At 45.8% G+C, this 24,534-nt stretch overlaps 1 protein-coding gene across 4 annotated transcripts in view; it reads left to right on the top strand.

The window, feature by feature from the left end:
• The window catches only part of slc38a9 (solute carrier family 38 member 9), an 81,802-nt gene that overhangs the window by 54,752 nt on the left and 2,516 nt on the right, over nucleotides 1-24,534 (top strand). For all 4 annotated transcript variants that reach the window (XM_070868907.1, XM_070868924.1, XM_070868899.1 and 1 more), the window contains 3 exons: nucleotides 13,387-13,500; nucleotides 22,578-22,726; nucleotides 23,655-23,744. In XM_070868907.1, coding sequence (XP_070725008.1) covers nucleotides 13,387-13,500; nucleotides 22,578-22,726; nucleotides 23,655-23,744 — 353 coding nt within the window. The remainder of the gene's footprint in view (nucleotides 1-13,386; nucleotides 13,501-22,577; nucleotides 22,727-23,654; nucleotides 23,745-24,534) is intronic.

The following is a 24,534-nucleotide window of genomic DNA, read 5'->3' as shown; positions in this document are numbered from 1 at the left end:
GCTTGGATGATGTGGAATCTATATGGGTAGAGCTGCAGAATACCAAAGGGCAAAAAACTTTAGTGGGAGTTGTGCACAGACCTCCAAACAGTAGTAGTGATGTTGGGGAGGGCATCAAACAGGAAATTAGGGATGCTTGCAATAAAGGTGCAGCAGTTATAATGGGTGACTTTAATATGCACATAGATTGGGTTAACCAAACTGGAAGCAATACGGTGGAGGAGGATTTCCTGGAGTGCATAAGGGATGGTTTTTTAGACCAATATGTCGAGGAACCAACTAGGGGGGAGGCCATCTGAGACTGGGTGTTGTGTAATGAGAGAGGATTAATTAGCAATCTCGTTGTGCGAGACCCCTTGGGGAAGAGTGACCATAATATGGTGGAATTCTGCATTAGGATGGAGAATGAAACAGTTAATTCAGAGACCATGGTCCAGAACTTAAAGAAGGGTAACTTTGAAGGTATGAGGCGTGAATTGGCTAGGATAGATTGGCGAATGATACTTAAGGGGTTGACTGTGGATGGGCAATGGCAGACATTTAGAGACTGCATGGATGAACTACAACAATTGTACATTCCTGTCTGGCGTAAAAATAAAAAAGGGAAGGTGGCTCAACTGTGGCTATCAAGGGAAATTAGGGATAGCATTAAAGCCAAGGAAGTGGCATACAAATTGGCCAGAAATAGCAGCGAACCCGGGGACTGGGAGAAATTTAGAACTCAGCAGAGGAGGACAAAGGGTTTGATTAGGGCAGGGAAAATTGAGTACGAGAAGAAGCTTGCAGGGAACATTAAGACGGATTGCAAAAGTTTCTATAGATATGTAAAGAGAAAAAGGTTAGTAAAGACAAATGTAGGTCCCCTGCAGTCAGAATCGGGGGAAGTCATAACGGGGAACAAAGAAATGGCGGACCAATTGAACAAGTACTTTGGTTCGGTATTCACTGAGGAGGACACAAACAACCTTCCGGATATAAAAGGGGTCGGAGGGTCTAGTAAGGAGGAGGAACTGAGGGAAATCCTTATTAGTCGGGAAATTGTGTTGGGGAAATTGATGGGATTGAAGGCCGATAAATCCCCAGGGCCTGATGGACTGCATCCCAGAGTACTTAAGGAGGTGGCCTTGGAAATAGTGGATGCATTGACAGTCATTTTCCAACATTCCATTGACTCTGGATCAGTTCCTATGGAGTGGAGGGTAGCCAATGTAACCCCACTTTTTAAAAAAAGGAGGGAAAGAGATAACAGGGAATTACAGACCGGTCAGCCTGACATCGGTAGTGGGTAAAATGATGGAATCAATTATTAAGGATGTCATAGCAGTGCATTTGGAAAGAGGTGATATGATAGGTCCAAGTCAGCATGGATTTGTGAAAGGGAAATCATACTTGACAAATCTTCTGGAATTTTTTGAGGATGTTTCCAGTAGAGTGGACAAGGGAGAACCAGTTGATGTGGTATATTTGGACTTTCAGAAGGCGTTCGACAAGGTCCCACACAAGAGATTAATGTGCAAAGTTAAAGCACATGGGATTGGGGGTAGTGTGCTGACATGGATTGAGAACTGGTTGTCAGACAGGAAGCTAAGAGTAGGAGTAAATGGGTACTTTTCAGAATGGCAGGCAGTGACTGGTGGGGTACCGCAAGGTTCTGTGCTGGGGCCCCAGCTGTTTACACTGTATATTAATGATTTAGACGAGGGGATTAAATGTAGTATCTCCAAATTTGCGGATGACACTAAGTTGGGTGGCAGTGTGAGCTGCGAGGAGGATGCTGTGAGGCTGCAGAGCGACTTGGATAGGTTAGGTGAGTGGGCAAATGCATGGCAGATGAAGTATAATGTGGATAAATGTGAGGTTATCCACTTTGGTGGCAAAAACAGAGAGACAGACTATTATCTGAATGGTGACAGATTAGGAAAAGGGGAGGTGCAACGAGACCTGGGTGTCATGGTACATCAGTCATTGAAGGTTGGCATGCAGGTGCAGCAGGCGGTTCAGAAAGCAAATGGCATGTTGGCCTTCATAGCAAGGGGATTTGAGTACAGGGGCAGGGAGGTGTTGCTACAGTTGTACAGGGCCTTGGTGAGGCCACACCTGGAGTATTGTGTACAGTTTTGTTCTCCTAACCTGAGGAAGGACATTCTTGCTATTGAGGGAGTGCAGCGAAGGTTCACCAGACTGATTCCCGGGATGGCGGGACTGACCTATCAAGAAAGACTGGATCAACTGGGCTTGTATTCACTGGAGTTCAGAAGAATGAGAGGGGACCTCATAGAAACGTTTAAAATTCTGACTGGGTTAGACAGGTTAGATGCAGGAAGAATGTTCCCAATGTTGGGGAAGTCCAGAACCAGGGGACACAGTCTAAAGATAAGGGGTAAGCCATTTAGGACCGAGATGAGGAGGAATTTCTTCACCCAGAGAGTAGTGAACCTGTGGAATTCTCTATCACAGAAAGTTGTTGAGGCCAATTCACTAAATATATTCAAAAAGGAGTTGGATGAAGTCCTTACTACTAGGAATCAAGGGGTATGGTGAGAAAGCAGGAAGGGGGTACTGAAGTTGCATGTTCAACCATGAACTCATTGAATGGCGGTGCAGGCTAGAAGGGCCGAATGGCCTACTCCTGCACCTATTTTCTATGTTTCTATGTTTGCAGCATATCTGCCCATTGTTTAGTCTGACCACTGACCCTATTCCCCTCTTTGCCGATTACAGTGCCCTCAAGCCACTTGGGTCCCAATGCGTGATTGAGAACGAATACAGGGTCATTGATTTCTATGCATCTCCCCACTGAGTTGCGATCATGGCACTCGATTTGGGACTGGCGTTTGCCTTTAACAATGTCCGACAGAGCAGGATGAATGAGGGACAGCCGCGTTTTAAGCGTGCGTTCCATGAGTAGCTCCGCGAGCGGGACTCCCATGAGCGAATGCGGGCGGGACCTATAGGCCAGCAGGAGGCGCGATAGGCGGTGCTGAAGAGAGGGTCCTTGAATCCGGAGCATGCCCTGTTTTATGATTTGAACCACACATTCCGCCTGGCCATTGGAAGCCGGCTTGAACAGCGCTGTCCTGACGCGTTTGATACCATTACCCGACATAAACGCCTGGGATTCATAGCTAGTAAAGCATGGGCCATTGTTGCTAACCAGGATGTCCGGCAAGCCGTGCGTCGCAAATACAGTGGTGGATGTTGTGCACCAATTCAATATGATGCACTCGATCCATTTCGAGTGTGCATCAACAACAATCAGCAACATTTTTCCCATAAACGGGCCCAACAGAGATCCCCTCCTGTCAATGATAAAGAAATGTGTTCTAACTGGGGATTGGGCGCCCGCACACGGAGCGTGCCCCGAAGTGGTCAGACTGTTTCACAGACGGATGGACGAGTGAATGCGTGACCATGGCTTGGTGGGCCAGGGCCATGGGCTGAGGGGTGCCACCCGAGGGGCATTGCCCAGCTGAGCACACGTGCACCTGCGAACACAGTGTTCCAGGTCTGAGTCAATTCCCGGCCACCATACACCTTCATTAGCACGATGCCTGGGTGCTTACTGTGGAGTTCCCTGATGAATGCTTCCCTTCCTTTCTGGGGCATGACTACCCGGCTGCCCCATAGTAGGCAGTCGGCTTGGATGGAGAACTCGTCCATCCGTCTGTGAAACAGTCTGACCACTTCGGGGCACGCTCCGTGTGCGGGCGCCCAATCCCCAGTTAGAACACATTTCTTTATCATTGACAGGAGGGGATCTCTGTTGGTCCTGATTTTGATCTGGCGGGCTGTGATGGGGGAGCCTGCGGTGTCGAAATCCTCAACAGCCATGACCATCGCCGCACTTTGCTCCGACGCCGCCTCGGTGGTCGTCAGTGGGAGCCTGCTGAGCGCATCAGCGCAATTTTCGGTGCCTGGCCGCTGCCGTATGGTGTAATCATATGCAGCCAGCGTGAGAGCCCATCGCTGTATGCGAGCTAACGCATTGGCATTGACAGCTTTGCTGTCTGACAACAGGGATGTTAACGGCTTGTGGTCCGTTTCTAACTCGAACCTTCTGTCAAAAAGGTATTGGTGTATCTTTTTTACCCCATAGACACATGCGAATGCTTCCTTTTCAACCATCCCATATCCCCGTTCTGCCTGGGAGAGCGACCTGGAGGCATAAGCCACAGGTTGAAGTTGGCCCTCATCATTACTCTGCTGCAATACACACTCAACCGCATAGGATGATGCATCACATGTCAAAACCAATTTCTTACAGGGGTTGTACAAGGTCAACAGCTTGTTCGAACAAAGCAGGTTCCGCGCCCGGTTGAAAACCCGTTCTTGACAGTCCCCCCAAAACCATTTGCAACTCTTACGCAAGAGCACGTGTAGTGGCTCCAACAATGTACTTAAGTTCGGCCGAAAGTTCCCGAAGTTGTTTAAGAGTCCCAGGAATGACCGCAACTCCGATGTGTTGCCGGGCCTGGGCGCACGACGAATCGCCTCCGTTTTGGATTCGGTAGACCGGATCCCGTCTGCGGCAACCCTCCTGCCCAAGAACTTGACCTCTGGGGCCAAAAACACACACTTGGGCTTCTTTAGTCGCAAGCCTTCCCGGTCCAGGTTGTGGAGGTGTTCCTTGGTACCTCAACCCGTGATTAGGCTGTCATCTTGGAATACGATTGTGCCAGGAATGGATTTAACTCATTGAATGGCGGTGCAGGCTTGAAGGGCCGAATGGCCTACTCCTGCACCTATTTTCTATGTTAAGCAAGTTTTCCATGTTCCTCTGGAAGATAGCGGCCGCTGAACGAATGCCAAACGGGCATCTGTTGTAAACAAATAGCCCCTTGTGCATAGTGATGGTGGTTCGTAGCTTGGATTCTTCAGCCAGTTCCTGGGTCATGTAGGCTGAAGTGAGGTCCAACTTGGTGAACAGCTTGCCACCTGCCAGCGTGGCAAAAAGATCCTCCACTCTCGGAAGCGGGTATTGGTCCTGTAGTGACACTTGGTTGATGGTGGCCTTGTCGTCGCCATCCGCTTTAAGGACAGGAACGATGGGGCTTGCCCAGTCACTGAATTCGACAGGCGATATTATGCCCTCTCTTAGCAGCCTGTCCAACTCGCTCTCAATTTTCTCACGCATCACATACGGCACGGCTCTGACTTTGTGGTGCACTGGTCTGGTGTCCGGGGTGATGCGTATCACTACTTTGGTGCCCTTGAAAGTCCCGACCCCAGGTTGAAATAGTGATTCGAATTTCTGCAGGACCTGTGAGCATGAACTTCGCTCCACAGATGAAATGGCGTACACATCCCCCACCCCCCCCCATTTCCAGTTCATCTTGGCTAGCCAGCTCCTCCCAAAAGCGCGGGACCATTCCCCAGGACAATCCAGATTGGCAGCTGGTTCTCTGATTCATTGTGTGACCACCAAATTTGCACTGCCGAGCACAGGGATGACCTCTTTGGTGTACGTTCATAATTGCGTCTCAGTGCATTCTAGTTTGGGTCTGCTAGCTTTGAGTGGCCATAGTCTTTTGAATTGTTGGACACTCATAAGTGACTGGCTAGCTCCTGTGTCCAGCTCCATGCGTACCGGGATGCCATTTAATAGAACTTTCATCATCATAAGCGGCGTTTTAGTGTATGAGCTGTGGATGTCTGCCACCTGAACCCGCTGGACTTCAGCGTCCATGGCTGTGCCCAAGCATCCAACTGCCTTGCAGACTCTTTGTCTGGTTCCTCTGCCTCGTAAACTAACCTCGCTATGGGTTTTCTGCACATTCTAGCCAAATGTCCCTCGAAATTGAGCTTCTGCAGATAAAATGTTGAACCCTGCAGGTTTTCGCATTGTGTCATGCCCCCGCACCTCCAGCATGAGCTGAGATTGTTGTGGACAAAGGGACTGTTACCAGGCATTCCCCTCTCATTGTCTCTTTGATTACTCCTGCTCACTCTGTTGCTGTGTGTCAATGGTCCCATCCCGGGACGCATTGTCCCTTGTGATGGTGTGAATTGCCGATCCTCCTGCCGTTGTCTCTATTGCTGTCCCACCCTGGAATCTGTTGCTGCCTGGGCGGTGTCAAATTGCCCTTGCCTGCCTGGGCGGTGTCGAATTGCGCTTGCCTACCTGCAGGGTTCTGTATCGCTTTTACAACATTAACTCCCTGGTTCATCGCCACGTTGAAACCAAGGCTGCTTGCGTAAATTATCTTGGTCTCCTCTTCCCCTGCCATGAAGGTCGGAGCTATCAAAGCTGCCCTCTCCAAAGTTAAGTCCTTGGTCTCAATAAGCTTCCTGAAAATCCCGGCATTGAAGGTTGGCATGCAGGTACAGCAGGCGGTTAAGAAAGCAGATGGCGTGTTGGCCTTCATAGCCAGGGGATTTGAGTACAGGAGCAGGGAGGTGCTACTACAGTTGTACGGGGCCTTGGTGAGGCCACACCTGGAGTATTGTGTACAATTTTGGTCTCCTAACTTGAGGAAGGACATTCTTGCTATTGAGGGAGTGCAGCGAAGATTCACCAGACTGATTCCCGGGATGGCGGGACTGACATATCAAGAAAGACTGGATCAACTGGACTTGTATTCACTGGAGTTCAGAAGAATGAGAGGGGATCTCATAGAAACGTTTAAAATTCTGACGGGTTTAGACAGGTTAGATGCAGGAAGAATGTTCCCATTGTTGGGGAAGTCCAGAACCAGGGGTCACAGTCTAAGGATAAGGGGTAAGCCATTTAGGACCGAGATGAGGAGAAACTTCTTCACCCAGAGAGTGGTGAACCTGTGGAATTCTCTACCACAGAAAGTTGTTGAGGCCAATTCACTAAATATATTCAAAAAGGAGTTAGATGTAGTCCTTACTACTAGGGGGATTAAGGGGTATGGTGAGAAAGCAGGAATGGGATACTGAAGTTGCATGTTCAGCCATGAACCCATTGAATGGCGGTGCAGGCTCGAAGGGCCGATTGGCCTACTCCTGCACCTATTTTCTATGTTTCTATGACCAATGCCCTCAATGAAAAAAATCCCTTAACATCTCCCCCCTGCAGGCATCTGTGAACTTAGAGGCTGGCCAAACGCCGAAGGTCTGCAACGAAGTCCGGTATGCTTTGTCCCTCCCGACGTCTGTGAATAGAATCGGTGTCGGGCCACGTGTACGCTGCTTGCCGGTTTGAGGTGCTCATCGATCCGTTTACTGAGCTTCTCAAAGGTTTTGTCCGCCGGCTTCTCTGGTGCGAGCAGGTCTTTCATCGGCGCATACGTTTTGGGCCCACAACTGGTCAGTAGGTGCGCCCTTCGCTTGTCGGCTGCTGCTTCTCCCAGCCAGTCCTTCGTGACAAAGCTCTGCTGGAGCCTCAATGAAATCGTTCCAGTCCTCACCAACACAGTATCTTTTATCTGTGCTACCGGTGGCCATTCTCGTGAGTCATTGATTCCCGTTTCCTGTCACCAAATGTGGTGTCTCTGCACTACTATAAAGTCACACGAGGCATATACTGCAGACAAGGTCACTACATGACCTGCACCTTTATTCCCAGGACCAAGGAGTGCTGAGCCTGTGTGGAACATCCCTTTAACTACCTGGATGACCAGGTGAGGAGTGTCTCCCACAAGTTCACCCCCTGTAGTCAAGGTGTGCATTTCACAGTTGTGTACAGTGTTGTTACATATTGGTTACAGTTATGTGAAGGTGACAAACATGACAGGTCGGTTGAGAGGTTTAAAGTGGTTAAAAAAAATCTGAATCCCAACCTGCCCACTTCCAATTTTAATGGGGACACGAGCGGCTAACCTGCTCCCAGGAGACGGGTTGGCACTTTAAATATTATAATGAAGCTGCATGCCTATTTTGGAGCTGGATGCTGGAACCTGGAATAAAAATAGAAAATGCTGGAAATCTCAGCAGGTCAGGCAGCATTGTGGAGCAGAAGCAGAGTTAACGTTTCGGGTTGATGACCTTCGACAGAACTGGAGAGTGTTCGGAAAGAACAGATTCTTAACAAGCACTGAAAGGGGGAGGGGAAGAAAGAAAAGGAAAGGTCTGTGATAGGTTGGAAGGCAGGAGAGATTAGAGACACACAATTCAAATGGTAATGCCAGGAGTTCGAAAAACATTAGTAAAGATAGGGCGTGAATGGTAGGATAATGACCAACTGCCATTAGAGACAAGGAGAAACAAAGAAACTGTCTCTGAGGGAAGGGTGGGGGGAAGGGAGCTGAAGATTGGCAGCGGTTACGCTCTGAAATTGTTGAACTCGATGTTGAGTCCAGAAGGCTGCAAAGTGCCGAAATGAAAGATTAGGTGCTGTTCCTCGAGCTTGCGTTGAGCTCCATTGGAACAGTGTAGGAGGCCGAGGATGGAGAGGTCAGAGTGGGAATGCAGTGGAGAATTAAAGTGACGGGCGACCAGAAGCTGAGGGTCACATTTGCGGACTGAACAAAGGCACTCCGCAAAGCGGTCACCCAAAGCTTGGTCTCCTCAATGTAGAAGAGACCACATCGGAGCAGCGAATGCAGTAGACTAAATTAAAAGTACAAGTAAATCGCTGTTTCACCTGGAAGGGGTATTTGGGGCCCTGGATAGTGGGAAGGGAGGAGGTAAAAGGGCATCTCCTGCGCTGGCACAGAAAGGTGCCATGGGAAGGGGAGGCGGTGCTGGGGATAACTGCAGAATGGACCAGGGTGTCGTGGAGGGAGCAGTCCATTTGGAATGCTGAGAGGGGAGGGGAGGGGAAGATGTGATTGGTGGTGGGATCACGCTGGAGGTGGTGGAAATGGGGGAGGATGATCTGTTGAATGTGGAGTCTGGTGGGGGGGTGAAAGGTGAAAGGCGCGAGGTCAAAGGGAACCCTATCATGGTTCTGAGAGGGTGGGGAAGGGGTGAGAGCAGAGGTGTGGGAAATTTTTATTTTAAATTTAACTCTGGGCAGACAAGTTTCCCAGGCCTCGGAAGCTGGCAGCTAAAGGAAGGCAAGGACTGCTGGATCCAGGAGGTAAGTGCCTCTCCACTTAACTTCTGGATCCAACGTCCCTCCCTACCGCCAATCCCCAGCTGCCGCCTTCCTCTCCGCTCCCCGTTTGCGGCCTGGTGCCGCAGGCCTCCTTGCCTGACAGCCAGCTAGCTATTCAATTTGGCTGGCTGCACGGTGTGGGGTGGCGGCAAACAGACCAAAAAAATGTTAATCAGGCCTGGGTTTAAATTTGCCAGGGCCTGAGGGAAACCTGGTGCAATCCAACGCCGCCCCCCACCCCACCCCCCCCACTCCCCACTCCTACCTGCCCCTCAAGTTTAAAGTCCTCTCTGTACTGCAGCACACCACACTTAGGCCCTGATGCCCTCTTCCCAATATTTACAGACAATCTTGCTCCTGCCAGATCCCATCACTCCCTCCTGATGCTCTGACTCCAGATCATCCTACACTACCACTCTTCATTACTGCTACCTGGAACCTTTTCCATACCATTTTCTCTGCATCTTAGGCTCATTTTTAATCATGTACAGGTTGAACCTCTCCGGGACTCCCTTATCCAGCACTACCTCTCGTCTGGCACCATTCCCGGCAGAACTCTGACCCTGCCCCCCCCCCCAGGTTTCCCATTCCCTTTTTCGACACAATGGTGTTACCTTTCCTTTATTATTTAATGAAATCATTCACCTAAACAGAAAATCCACACACTTACTAGAAAGAAAGTGATTAGCAGAAGCCCCCTCAACCTAGAACACCTCGGGGCCCGCTCGGCCTGCCTCCCACCCATCCCACAGCTCCCCCCCCCCCTCCCCCCCCCCCGAACTCGGGCTGATGATGTCCCCTCATCCGGAAAAATTCCTCATCCGGCACAGGCCAGGTTCTGAGGGTGTCGGATAAGGAAGGTTCAACCTATACTTTATATATTTTTTTTAATTACATAAGTTAACCGAACAAAAATAATTCAAATCTGAATGTAGTCATACAATTTGTCACCAAAAATACCACTAACATACCCACAATACTATGAAAAGTAAAATTGCAGTTTATTACAATATGGTGTAAAAAAGCATTTCCTTCGACTGGCCTGAGGAAAACCACAGGGGATCTGGATAGCAACCATGTAGAACCTTATTAGGACTTGCTTCCCAATTTAACGAGAAACAATTGCAGGGCTGCAATATGAAAGATCAGGATAAAATAACAAATCTATGCCAAATGTCCACTTTCCAAACTAAATGTTGCATTTGAAAAGTTTGCTTCTAGAAAACCTTTTTGTCAAATTACTTGCTAACATTGTAACACAAAAGCATAAATAAAATGACCATTTAAATCCCATAACACAACTGACTCTGGTAGTGTTAGTAAGGCAGTATAGGAAGGGGAAAGTTGCAGGTCAGATGAGCATTTGGCTGTCATTTTCACCATCATTCTCTCATGACAGTCAACAAATTTGCAAAGGCTATAAGTCTAACCTATCGGTATTGAAAAAATTAAATATCTGCATAGGAACAGCCATTCAGCCCCTCGAGCCTGTTCCGCCTTTCAATTCGATCATGGCTGATCTGCTACCTAACTCCATATACAGGATATATACATATATCCGGGACACTCTAATCCGGCACCCTCGGGACCTGGCCTGTGCCAGATAAGGGATTTTGTCGGACGAGGGATGGTACAGGTACTGAGCAAGGGGATATCGGGCCGGGCTGGCTGGCTTGGGGTTGGGAGTATGGCAGAGAGATCGTGGGAGGGGGCGGTGGATCGCGGGGTCAGGCCAGCGATTGCAGGAGTCGGCAGCGAGGAAGGACTTCAGTTTGTTTGTGTCCGAGTTCTACGCATGCCACCAGGTGGCCGGGAATGGTGCCGGACGAGGGTGTTGCCGGATAAGGGAGTTTCAACCTGTACCCGCCTTTGGCCCGTATCCCTTCATATCTTTGGTTAACAAATATTTATCAATCATTTAAAATTAAAGGTTGATCTAGCATCAATTGCCATTGGTGGCGGAAGAGAGTTCCAAACTTCTACCACCTTGTGTGTAGAAGTGTTTCCTAATTTCACTCCTGAAAGGTCTGCCTCTTAGTTTTTGACTCTGCCCCCTAGTCCTAGTCTCCCCAACCAGCGGAAATAGTTTCTCTCTATCGACCTTGTCTCTTTCCCTTTTAATAGCTTGAAAACTTTGATCAAATCACACTTTAACCTTCGAAATTCTACGGAATACAACCCTAATTTGTGTAATCTCTCCACGTAATTTAACCCTTTAAGTCCGGGTATCATTCTAGTAAACCTATGCTGCATTTTCCCCAAGACCAATATATCCTTCCGAATGTGCAGTGCCCAGAACTGCTCCGAGTACTCCAGACGTGGTCGAACCAGGGCTTTGTATAGCTGCAGCATAACTTCTACCTCCTTGTATTCTAGACCTCCTAGATGTAAAATTTTTGTCCTGCTAATGTGGGTTAAAGATCAGAAGCATATTTGGGATCAGTCTAGCTGAAATATTCTAATGAAGAGAACACCTTCAGGATATGTCTTTTCAAATCTACTTTATGCACACGCATGTTAATAAACCATTTTGTTGCCCAGTGGTGGAAAATCAAAAGCTCGCTGCACTAGAATGAAATTTCTTTTTTTTTCGTTGGTGCAGTTTAAACCAGCCACCAAGGAGATGCTTAAGTGGTATAGGTTGACCTGCTTTCTACTATAAAGTAAAAACCTACTCTTCCCTTTGTGTCTAGACAACTGGCTCATGGTCATGTTTACGTTGTGCCAATCGATGCATGGGTGCACTACTACAAATTTATTGTGCCATCTTAAGTTGGCCCAGTAGCACTACATTCTCATCTAGCAATCCTCCTGGCACCAGCCACATACCGTGCTAAAGTCTTGTTGTATTAGTGGAATGTATTCTGTTTCAATTCAGTTACAAGTAGTATGGAATTTTGTTCTGGTTATATGGGGCCCAAGTTTGCCCCCAGGGTTAGAACGGCGCACCTCCGCATGGTGTGTCGACTTTTTAGAACAGAAACGGCGCCTATTATTTACCTTGGTATTCTCCCGTCCGTCCGGTTGATTCAGGCCCTTGGCGCAGTGCAGCAGAACGTGTGGAGGGCAGAGCCAGGACCCGGTGCTGAAAACAGTGCCGGGACCTCTGCACATGCGCGCTAGAGTGTGCGTGCATGTGCAGTAGCTCCTCTCAGCCTGAATCTGTGCAGGCTGCATGGGAGGGGCCCGAAGAACGCTGCCCCTAGCCCTGGTCGAATGGGCTCTCCGGGCATTGAAGGTTGGGACTCGGGCTTCCCTCCTGTTCAGCTCCCCCCTGCCCCGTTCAGTGCCTCCCCCACTCCTCTTCCCCCCCCCCCAGTGCCTCTTCACTCACCCATCCTCTCTTCACCCCCCCCCCCCCAGCTCTCCTCTCTTCATCCCCCCCACCCCCCCATCAGAAACACAGAGTTACTGACCGAGAGAGAGACACTAGGGGGCCCGTCCTAGCATGCTGTTGGAGGGTACCCGGCGCTGCAGTAGGTGAACAGAAACAATTTTTTAAAAATTTTAAATTAAATTCTTTTGATTTAATTGGTTGATTTATTGATTTATTTATCATTTATTATTGATGGCTCTTTATTTGTAAAAGTGAAGTGTTTAATGTTTGTTTAAACCCCCCCCCCCATCATCTCTCGTTCCCTACACCTGATTTCTAAGTGTAGGCAAGGTTTTTCTGAACATACAAAAATCTACACTTCATTCTAAGTTAGTTTGGAGTAAGTTTTCACTGCCTAAACTTGCAAAACCGGCTTTAGTGGCTGCACACGCCCCCTTTTGGGAAAAAAATCTGTTCTAAAATGTAACTATTCTAACTCACTAGAACTGGAGCAAACTAAATACCAAGAATTGCAATTTCCAAGATGCTCCATTCTAAACTAGTTGCTCAAAAAAAATAGGAGCAACTCAGGCCGAATTTTGAGTCCATTGAGTTCAATACATTATGGGTCTACTGGTTGCAATGGACTATGGGCTGCAGCCTACTCAGCTGCATAAAGCACCTTTGTTGTAGTGTCCAGTGAATTGTACTACAGAGCTGCCAAGTCGACCCACTTGGAACTGGAGTTCCAGTCCGACATCATAATTTGTAGAAACCCAAAATTTAATGTTAATGTTCTCTGAAATTATTTTCTTCTAAAATGATGGGCAAAAGCCTTTCGTTGTGGTGATCTTTCAACAAAGATGCATTTAAAGGATTTGGAGAGGTGATCAGACAGGCTCTATGAAATTATGATTTAAAAAAAAAACAACTGGAACACATTCCCTGATTTGTATTCATGAATAGTGTGCTTTTAATTAACTTAAGTTGTCTTGATTGAAAGTAGGTTTCATTTCTTGGCATATGTCTCTCCATACAGATTGATTTTAATATCTTTCCTCTTCAGGTTCGGGATCTCTCCATTGCCTACCTACTTGTGGGATTAACCTATATGTATGTTGCAGTGATGACATTTGCTGCATTTCCCTCCCCAGAACTATCCAAAGACTGTATTGAGCCGGTATGTAACACTGAACTGCCTTTGTTGAATTTGATTTGTCTTTTTTTCTACTTTGTAAAGGGAGGAACAAAGGGAGAGTATACAGCCTGATTTTATCGTTGCAGTGCCTTATATATTTACCAAAAGTGGGATTGGAGTTTCTTTGAGCTTTCACTGCTGTGAAGGAACACAAGGCCGTAACTTACATTTGCATTTTCTATTATATAACAATGGACGAGAACATGAGAAAAGGCTATTACTCTGGTAGATATCCTCTCCCATAACACCAATATCTTTAATACAAAAGCAAAATACTGCAGATGCTGGAAATCTGAAATAGAATGTTGGAAATATTCAGCAGGTCAGGCACCATCTGTGGAGAGAGAAACTGAGTTAATGTTTCAGGTTGATGACCTTTTGTCAGAACTCTGGTCATTGACCTGAAACATTAACTCGGTTTCTCTCTCCACAGACGCTGCCTGACCTGCTGAGCATTCCCAGCATTTTCTGTTTCTACACCGATATCTTTGGCTGTTGGTAGATCATTCCAGGCATTCCACTTTGAAGGGAGGGAGTTGTAGTTGGCCATGTCAAGGCTGCGGAGAGAGTGAGTTGGGATAACTCGTGTTCAGTCAGGGAATGTTCATGGCTGTGATTAGGCCAGTTTCAGTGCTATGGGAGGGGCAGAAACCTGATTGGAAGGATTCAAAAGGCAGTTGCTTGGGAGATGGGCACGGATCTGGGCGGAGAACAACACATTCAAGGACTTTGGTGAGGAAAGGGAGGGTGAAGATGTGGTAGTTTGGTCAAGTGTGGTTCTTGAGAATGTAATGGTTTTTAAAATGAAAGAAAGGATCTTGCATTTTTACAATGCCTTTCGCATCCTTGACATCCCAAAGTGTCGACACACTTGTAGGCAAATGTGGCAGCCGAATTGTGCACAGCAACATCCCATAAGTGAACAGCCAATTTGTTTTAGTGGTGTTTGTTTGGAGCAAAATGTTGTCCAGAGCACCGAGAACTCCCATTCTCCTCTTCGCATCGTGCCTTGGCATCTTTTATGCCCACCTAAAAGAGTTGGTTCTGGAGTTGGTTTGACATATCTCTCGAAAGATAATGCAACACTTTTTTAAATATATTCATTCTTGGGAAGTGGGCATCGTGGGCAATGCGAGCACTGATTGCTCATCCCTAATTGCTCTTGAGGAGGTGAGCCACCACCTTGAACCATTGCAGTCCGTGTGGTGAAGGTACTCCCATAATGGTGAAAGGGAGGAAGCTCAAGGATTTTGACCCAGCGACGATGAAGGAATGGCAATATATTTCAAAGTCAGGATGGTGTGTGACTTGGAGGGGAACTTGGAGGTGGTGGTGGTGTTCCCATGCTCTTGCAGCCCTTGTCTTTCAAGGTGGTGGAGGTTGAGAGTTTGGGAGGTGTTGCTGAAGAAGCCTTGGCGAGTTGCTGCAGTGCCTCTTGTAGAAAAAGAGTGAATCTTTTAAAGTGGTGGATGGGGTGTCAATCAAGTGGGCAATATTCTGAGTAATGCACTGAAGTGTCCACCTAGATTATGTTCTCAATTCCTGAGTGAGATTTGAATCCATAACCTTCTGACTCAGGCAAGAGTACTGCCACTGGCGGTTATTTATTGGGAATGCGTGAGAGTGAGTGTTGAAGCTTTGTCGTCCAGCCAGATCTGGTGATGGATGGCTCAGCCAGTTGTATGCTAGGTATGCTCAAGCCTGCAACCCTTGGACTTGTGGGAGTGAAGATGTGAGGCAGACCAGGGGAAACGACTGGGATTGCAGACAGTGAAGGTTTTGCTGGGGACAAGGGCATCAAGGATGGGAGGTGAGGGAGTGGTTGAGCAAATTACAGCTAGAGGTACTGTGGCAAACGTAGGGCCAAAGCCTAGGCAGTTGGGAGTTTCAAAATGTAATTGTAAGTGACTTGTAGATTTTTTTCCAGGGACAGATACAAAACGAAGTGGGGTTGGAAGGAGCAGGAAATTCAGAAAAATTCTCCTTCAGCATCTCTAATTTCTCCACGGACATAATGTTCCTCCCTAATATTATTGTCAGATATGTCTTTGAATATGATCACTTGCAGCTGTTGTGTAACAAGGTGGGAATGACTGTTGGCACACCTAGTGAAAAGTCATAAATATGTTTAATCTATTGGTAGTGCATTTAAAAAAGCTGTTTCTGCCAGTATTGGATATATGCTGTTTGTTTGCATGCATTAGGCTTATACGTGACATTCGATAGATTGGCCTTTATTTTCTCTCTCTCTCTCCTTCTGAAGATGATTTCTCTCTTTAGTACCCCATCCTGTTTCTGTTGTGCGAGCCTTGACAGTCAGTGTCAGCGGGCTCTCTGGCCATACTGGGGCAAGGGGGAAAGTGCATTTTTTTGTTTTCACCGAACATCATCACACGCGCACTTGTAACACAAATTGCTGCCGAGTGAACAAGAGCAGGACCTGTGGCTCTTTGTTTTGCTCCCAACCCCCAATCCAAGGAGCTAAGGTTGATTGGCTCAGGTATTAAACATGGAACCTTGCTGGTTTGTATGGATCAGCTGCTCATGAAATTTTTTCATGAAGAAAACTCTACAAATTAAGTCTAAATCCTCCTGAAGCCCCAACAATTCCAACAAGTTAAACAAATTTAAACAAAAGAGATGCCTGTAGCAAGAAGAGAAACAGCAGCCTCCAGTCCTCCCCCTGCCCCCGGCCTCCTTTTATGACTCCTTTTCTTTGAATGAAGATGCCTGCCTTTGTTCTTGGCCATTTCTAACCAGCTGATACGGATTCTTCCCATTTTACTGGCATTTAACCCTTGTTACATGACACGACCACTGCTGGCATTCTCCGTCTAGTTGGCTGCTCTCTAACATCTCATCCAAAAGATGGCACCTCTGACAATGTAGCACATTCAATATTGCATAAGTAACGACCTCTTATGTGCTCAAGACCTGGCTTGAACCTACAAACTTCTGACTTGGACAACAGTGAGCCAAACTAACACTTAAAACCACAAATCCACACACGAGATAAAGAGCCAAGAATGATATAGGCAGGAAATTGTTTTGGTTCTTTACAGCCATAGATGAACTGGTCATTTGAATCAAGCTACCCATGATATGTTTTCAAAATATAATAGATGGAGTGTTGCTACTATTAAGGATGAAGATTGGTATGATTTAAACTTTGGCAATTTTTGGGGGAGTGGAGTTTTCTTTGCAGCTGAAAGTGAATGGAATGCTCCAGCATGACATTACATATCTACCAATGGTAGAGCCCCCTGGGTGACGAGGTGCATACAGAATAAGAAAAGGCAAAAAAGGAAGCCTATATCTGATATCATGGCCTCAATACTGCAGAAATCCTGGAGTATAGAAAATGCAGCGGTTAAATTAAGGAAATTAGGAAAGTGAACAGAGGGCATGAAAAAATACTGGCAAGTAGAATCAAAAAGCACGTTTTATAATTACATAAAGAGCAAGAAGATAACGAATGAAAGAGTAGGGCCTATTAGGGACCAAAATGATGATCTATGTGTGCAGGCGGAGGATGTGGGTAAGGTACTTAGTGAATACTTTGCAGCTGTCTTCACAAGAGAGTTAGACAATGCCGATGCCGAAGTTCAGGAGGAAGATAGTGAAATATTGGATGGGATAAACATAGTAAGAGGGTTTAGCATCCTTAAAAGTAGATAAATCACCAGGACTGGATGAAATGTATCCAAGGCTATTAAAAGAAGCAAGGGAGAAAACTGCAGAGACTCTGACCATCATTTTCCAATCCTCCCTGGTTACAGGAGTGGTGCCAGAGGATTAGAGAACTGCTAACTTTGTACCATTGTTTCAAAAGGGAAGGAAGGGATAAACCGAGCAATTAGTTTAACCTCTGGTGGACAAATTACTAGAATCAATTCTGAGGGACAGTGTAAACTTTTGTTTAGAAAGGCACAGATTATTCAAGGTCAGTCAGCATAGATTTGTTAGGGAAGGTTGTGTCTGAGTTCTTTAAGGAGATAACAAGGAGGGTCGATGAGAGCAGTGCGTTAGATGTAGTTTACATGGATTTTAGCAAGGCTTTTGACAAGGTCCCACATGGTAGGCTGATCAAAAAAGTAAAAGTCCAAGGGAGAGTGGCAAATTGGATCCAAAATTGGCTCAGTGGCAGGAAGCAAAGGGTAATGGTTGAGGGTAGCTTTTGTGACTGGAAGGCTGTTTCCAGTGGGGTTCCACAGGGCTCAGTACTCGGTCCCTTACTTTTTGTAGTATTTATTAATTTATATTTAAATGTGGGGGGGTGGAGGCATGATAAAGAAATTTGCATTTGATACAAAAATTGGCCGCGCAGTACTCAACTGCAGGAAGATATTGGTGAACTGGTCAGTTGGGCAGAAAAGTGGCAAATGGAATTCAATCCAGAAAAGTGTGAGGTAATGAATTTTGGGAGGGGCAACAAGGCAAGGGAATACACAATAAATGGGAGGATACTGAGGTGTGGAGGAACAGAGGGACCTTGGAGTATCTGTCCACAGATCTTTAAAGGTAGCAGGACAGGTCGATAAGGTAGTTAAGAAGGCATATGGAACACTTTCCTTTATTAGCCGAGGCATAGAACACAAGAGCAGGGAAGTTATGCTAGAACTATATACAACACTAGTTAGGCTACAGCTTGAGTACTGCATGCAGTTTTGGTCGTCACATTGCAGGAAGGGTGTGATTGTACTAGAACGGGTGCAGAGGAGATTTACGAGGACATTATCAGGAGTGGAAAGCTTTAGCTATGAGGAAAGATTGCATAGGCTGGGATTGTTTTCCTTGGAACAGAGGAGGCTGAGGAGAGATTTAATTGAGGTGTATAAAATTATGAGAGGCCTAGATAGTGAAGAGGAAAGACCTATTTCTAACTAGAGGGGTCAATAACCAGGGGACATAGATTTAAAGTAGTTGGAAGGATTAGAAGGGAGATGAGGAAACATTGCTTCACCCAGACAGGAGTGGGAGTCTGGAACACACTGCCTGAAAGGATGGTACAGGCAGAAACCCTCATCACATTTAAAAGGTACTTTGATGTGCACTTAAAGAGCCGTGACTTACAGGGCTATGGACCTAGTGTTGGAAGGTCGGATTAGGCTAGGTAACACTTTTTTTTTTCAATTGGCACGGACACGATGAGCCTAATGGCCTCCTTCTAGAAATCTACAGCGCAGAAGGAGGACATTTCGGCCCATCATGTCTACGCCGGCCGACTAAGAGCCACACGGCCCTCCGTCAGCAGCCCTGAAGGTTCTATATAAACCTATGAATAATGGTGGAAAGGTAAAGAGCATCTGGCCCAACCAGTACGCCCCACAAAACTGTTACACCCTTGCACTGCAACATTCTACACTCCACCCCAATCGGAGCCATGCGATCTCCTGTGAGAGACACAAAAACAGATAAAGACCCAATTGGGGACAAAAATCTGGGAAAATGCCTCTCCGAGCCACCATTTGATTCCCTGCAGTACTTCCCATTGTACCTGCGCCAGCCGGCAAGAGGTTATCCAGTCTAATCCCACTTACCAGCTCTAGGTCCGTAACCCTGCAGATTACTGCACTTCAAGTGCCCATCCAAGCACCTTTTAAATGTGGTGAGGGTTTCTGCATCCACCACACTTCCAGGCAGTGAGTTCCAGACCCCCCCACAACCCTCTGAAGAATCTTGCCCTCAAATCACCTCTGAACCTTTCACCAACCACCTTAAAACTATGCCCCCTCGTAATTGACCCCTCCACCAAGAGAAATAGGCCCTTTCTATCCACTATATCCAGGCCCCTCAAAATGTTATACACTTCAATGAGTTCTCCTCTCCACCTCCTCTGTTCCAATGAGAACAAACCCAGCCTATCCAAACTGTCCTCAGCTTAAGATTCTCCATTTCAGGCAGCATTCTAATAAATCTCCTCCGCACCCTCTGCGCAATCACGTCCTTCCTATAATACGGCGACCAGAACTGCACGCAGTATTCCAGCTGTGGCCTAAACAGAGTATTACACAATTTAAGCATAACCTCCTTGCTCTTGTATTCTAAGCCTCGGCCCATAAATGCAAGCATTCCGTACGTCTTCTTAACCACCTTATCCACCTGGCCTACTACTTGGACAAGCACTCCAAGGTCCCTTTGTTCATCTACACTTTTAAGTGGCCTACTGTTTAATGTGTATACCCTTTCCTTATTAGCCCTCCGCAAGTGCATTACCTTACACTTCTCCGAATTAAATTCCATTTGCCACTGTTGTGCTCACCCGACCAGTAGATTGATATCCTCCTACAGTTCATGACTTTCTTCTTAATTATCAACCACACAGCCAATTTTAGTGTCATCTGCAAACTTCTTAATCATACTCCCTATATTCAAATTTAAGATCATTGATGTATACCACAAAAAGCAAGGGACCCAGTACTGAGCCCTGAGGAACCCCACTGGAAACATCCTTCCAGTCACCAAAACAGCCATCAAATCATTACCCTTTGTTTCCTTCCTCTAAGCCAATTTTGGATCCAACTTGCCACTTTGCCCTGGATCCCATGGACTTTAACTTTCGTGATCAGTCGACCATGTGGGACCTTATCAAAAGCTTTGCTAAAGTCCACATACATTATATCGTACGCACTACCCTCATCGACCCTCCTGGTTACCTCCTCGAAAAATTCAATCAGGTTAGTCAAACATGATCTTCCCTTTAACAAATCCGTGCTGACTGTCCCTAATTAATCCTTGCCTTTCTAAATGTAGATTTATCCTGTCTTTCAGGATTTTTTCCAATAATTTTCCCACCACTGAGGTTAGGCTGTCAGGCCTGTAATTACTCAGCCTATCCCTTTCTCCTTTCTTAAACAAGGGTACCACATTAGCAGTCCTCTGGCACCATGCCCAAATCGAAAGAGGACTGGAAAATGATGGTCAAGCCCTCTGCTATTTCCTCTTTTGCTTCATTCAACAGCCTGGGATGCATTTTATCCGGGCCTGAGGACTTAGCTACTTTCAAAGCTGCTAAACCCCTTAATTCTCTCTCTCTCTCTCTCTCTCTCTCTCTCTCTCTCTCTCTCTCTCTCTCTCTCTCTATTTTATCCAGAATATCACATTCCTCCTCGAAAGCAGTATCTGCATTGCCCCTTTCGTTTGTGAAAACAGACAAAAGTATTCATTAAGAACCATACCAACATCTTCTGCCTCGACACACAAAGATTACCCTCATGGTCTCTAGTAGGCCCTACCCGTTCTTTAGTTATCATCTTGCTCAATGGCCCTGAAATTCCAGCCTCCCGGATCCATACGGAGTTTGTACGGACCCGGGAAGGCATCACAAAAGCTGGTTTTCAGCGCACAATGCGCATGCTGGAGCTTGACAGATCCAACACATCTCGGCAGCCAGGTCATTTGCATGGGCAAGATTGCGGTATTTCCCCATAACCTACTTTTACAGGTGTAAGAGTTTTAAAACACACTTAAAACATAAATAAAATGTTGTTTTATTTTTAAAAGCCCTGCCCACTACATTAAATTTATGTAAAGCATAATTAAAAAAACTTTTTAAAAAATTTGAATTTTTATAAATAATATATAAATAACTAATTTAAATTAGTGTTAAATATGTAGTGTATTTTTTATTAAAGTTTGGGGGGTTTCTCATTCATAATGGGAACTCCAACTTACGGAGTTCCCATTATTATGAACAAGAACATACTTTACCTTGATTGGCTGCCCAGAGCCATGTGACTGCAGCTCCAGCCCTGCGCACGTCCTGATGTGCACGAGCTGCATCACGCAGTCTGGAGCCCTCAAGACCAGGAACTCGCGTGGGCGCGATAAGAACATGCGCATTTCTTTGTCGAATCCAGTCGATGCCCACGGGAAGGAAAAACCGGGATTTCCGAGCCAATATATTTAAAGAACATCTTTGGGTTTTCCTTAATGTGTTGCAATTTTCTATGATAACTTGCAGTTTTCAATAAAAACCCTCTATCGGCATTGCTGGCTGTAATTTGTCCTGATATTGTTGATATCTTTACGTTAATCTAAGAAAAGGGACCAAATTGACCGATATTTAAGGTTGCCATAATGTCTTTTGGTGTTTAAACATCTTTTGAAGAGACTTTCTCCACACTTTTTGTAGGGGGGGGGGTCCTTCGCTTTACATTCCATCAAAACATATCTTTGAACAGTTGCTGAAAAAATAGTGGAGGAACTTGTTTTTTCTGACCAGCAATTTGCTGTAAAATACAGAATGCAAACCCCTACTCTGAACCAGCATTCCAAACTTTCTGGAATTTCGGTCTTCCATCTCCCACAATGGGTTGATTTTTGCACCCTTACCTTGGAAAATGGTGCAAAAAATCCAGTTTAGAATGTTCTGGGCCACAAGACACTTTGGCCCCGAATTTAAACTGTTGGGGTGTGGGGACAATCTGGTATGGTGCATGTGAGCCCGGAAGCAGGCGGTGCACGTGGAGAGTCCAGTTGCTCTCCACGCCAGGGCTTCATTTGCATAAATGTTCCCAAAATTCTGGCTGAATCCGGCCAGTGAGAATGGTAGCTCGGTGGCAGGAGGCCGCAGCCAGGTCCCCATGGGAATCATCCCCAGCCCTCATTGAGAGCGACCGGCTCCGGAGGCAATCTTTGTGGGGGGGCTCTGAAGGCAAATGGAAATGCGGTGGGCGTGGGAAATTAAGTTTGTCAAACTTAGCTGCTGGGTATCTTCTGGTCCACAATCCCTCTTGACAGATCTGGCCTTTGTGGAAGCTGTCACTGCTCCCCCTCTCAGGCCTTAAGACTAAAATTGCAGATTGGGTTCCAATGATACCATCAGACCCGATCTGCATATGTAAAGCCTCCGTCCTGCAGGTGTCCTGCACACTTGCTCAAAGCAGCAAATTAAGATGGGGACATGGAGGAAAGGCAGTGGGATCAGAGTGGGTAAATGATGGCCCTACAATATGTTAATGAGACCCTCCAGCCCGGCCTTGTCGGGTATTTCGGCCTCCCCAACACGCTCCCTGTTAATATTGTGGCCTTTATTTCTGTAACAATTTCTTTTCCAGAACTTTCTGGACAACCTGCCAAGCAGTGATATCATGGCCTTCATTTCCAGAATCTTCCTGCTGTTTCAGATGACAACTGTTTATCCATTGCTGGGCTACCTCATTCGAGTACAACTACTGGGCCAGTTGTTTGGAAAAGTGTATCCCAGGTTTGACTACAATCAGTGTTTTTTTTTCCCCAACTAGTTCAACCATTTCACCAGCCAGTTTACACCGTTTAGAAATTTTCCAAGTTGGATATTGTAAGACTGTTTCTGAAAGTTGCCTGTCACCTGACTAGATAATAGCCAAGTCGTTTGTTCTAAGTACTACGCAGACTTCAATCTGATGGGAGCATTGGAAAACTAATTGCTGCCATGTTTGCTGTGTACACAGTTGATTTTTAAGTTCAATGCGTAAATAATGTAGCCCTCTCTTCAGCTCCAGTCCTACTCCAGTAATGTGGCTAAACTATGCTTATTTGACTCCTGACCTGACAACTTGGTTGCAGGAGAGAAAGTATTAAAAATAAAGATGGGTTAAAAAAAAAGCCAAAATTATAAAAACTGGAAATTAGGCAGGATAAAAATCAAGAATGAAATTAAAAATGACTTCACAGCAGAGGGAGAGGGGAAAATGAATGGGTACCACTAATGGCTAACAGAAATAAAATGCATGGAATTCTGCAAACTCTTGTCAAGAAGTCCTCTGAACCAAAAGGGGGTGAGGTATGCTTTTTGACATAGCTGGCATCAGTACCACTCCATTAGCTCAAAATGTGAATAATGCTGCCAGAGTTTAACTACAACCTGATATCCTCCAACATGTCTTCTGTGTCAGTTAGGAGAGTGAAGGCTGAGCATCTGATATTTCCCATGGTTATCAGGTGAGGCAGCCCCACAGTGGGCCACCAGGAGGCGCAGCTCTCTGCAGTGGGACGGGTCTTTGTTCCACTAGATTCCCTGCTGCCCTGAAATGCAATACCCCACAACCAACTGATCCAGCTTAGAACTGACAGCTAATCAGCACTGTACCACTACCATGCCCCTTCAATTGTATCTAGTTTCCAGTTGTTTTACTAAATGTTTCTCTTCACAGCTTTGTGCACGTGTTCGTCCTAAACATTGTGGTTGTGAGTACTGGCGTCCTTGTGGCAAGGTTTTACCCCAATATAGGCAGCATCATAAGGTATTTGTGGACCTATTTTTAATGTTTAAATTTAAATGTTATAACTATATCAAAAGAAGTTCAATAGAGCTGTTGAAACTTTACTGTGATGTAGAGTACTATTTCAAGTGTTGAGTTAAATATTGCTGTTCCTACATCCCTTGATGGTAAGGAAATAATGTTCAATATTCCACACTGTCACAATCATTGAACTGTGGTACTGGGACTTTTCCAGTTGACCCGATGCCACCACAACTAAATTCCAATCCTCCAGATGTCTCCCAGCTACAAGTGTAACTTGTTTCAATGATGAATCAAAGAGCAAATATGGTTATTAATAGTTAGAGCATGACTCTACAGAAAAATATTAGCCCATGTATGGAAATGAATTGTTTAAGTGCTTCAATTCTTAAAGCTGAATATTGTTTTATTGCTTTATTCCTGTCCTTAGAATCATCTTTATGAAATTGAAAATGCAAGTTTTTGCATTGATTTTAATTAGTAGTCAGTTGCTTTCTGTGCTCTAAGACTTAATTTAAAATTTAAATGTTCAGATTCCATAAAGAACAATAGACAGATATAATGAATATTTTGATAGATTACTACAACTAGACAGAACATCCCTGTAATCTGTTTTGTAGAAATATATTTGTATCTGATCTGCCCTTTCCCACCCCTAACCCAGCTTTCTAGGTTACCACTGAAAAATATAATGTGACCATTTTCTTCTTTTAAACTTATTAAATTGATAAATGCCAACTTCCTGATACCGTAATGCAATCAAGCAAGCATGATTTATGTTGCTCTACCA

The sequence above is a fragment of the Pristiophorus japonicus genome, chromosome 2 (assembly GCF_044704955.1).
Source record: "Pristiophorus japonicus isolate sPriJap1 chromosome 2, sPriJap1.hap1, whole genome shotgun sequence".
Classification (NCBI taxonomy): Eukaryota; Metazoa; Chordata; class Chondrichthyes; family Pristiophoridae; genus Pristiophorus; species Pristiophorus japonicus.
Note: the sequence above shows the minus strand (reverse complement) of the source record. Positions and strands in the feature narration are given on the sequence as shown.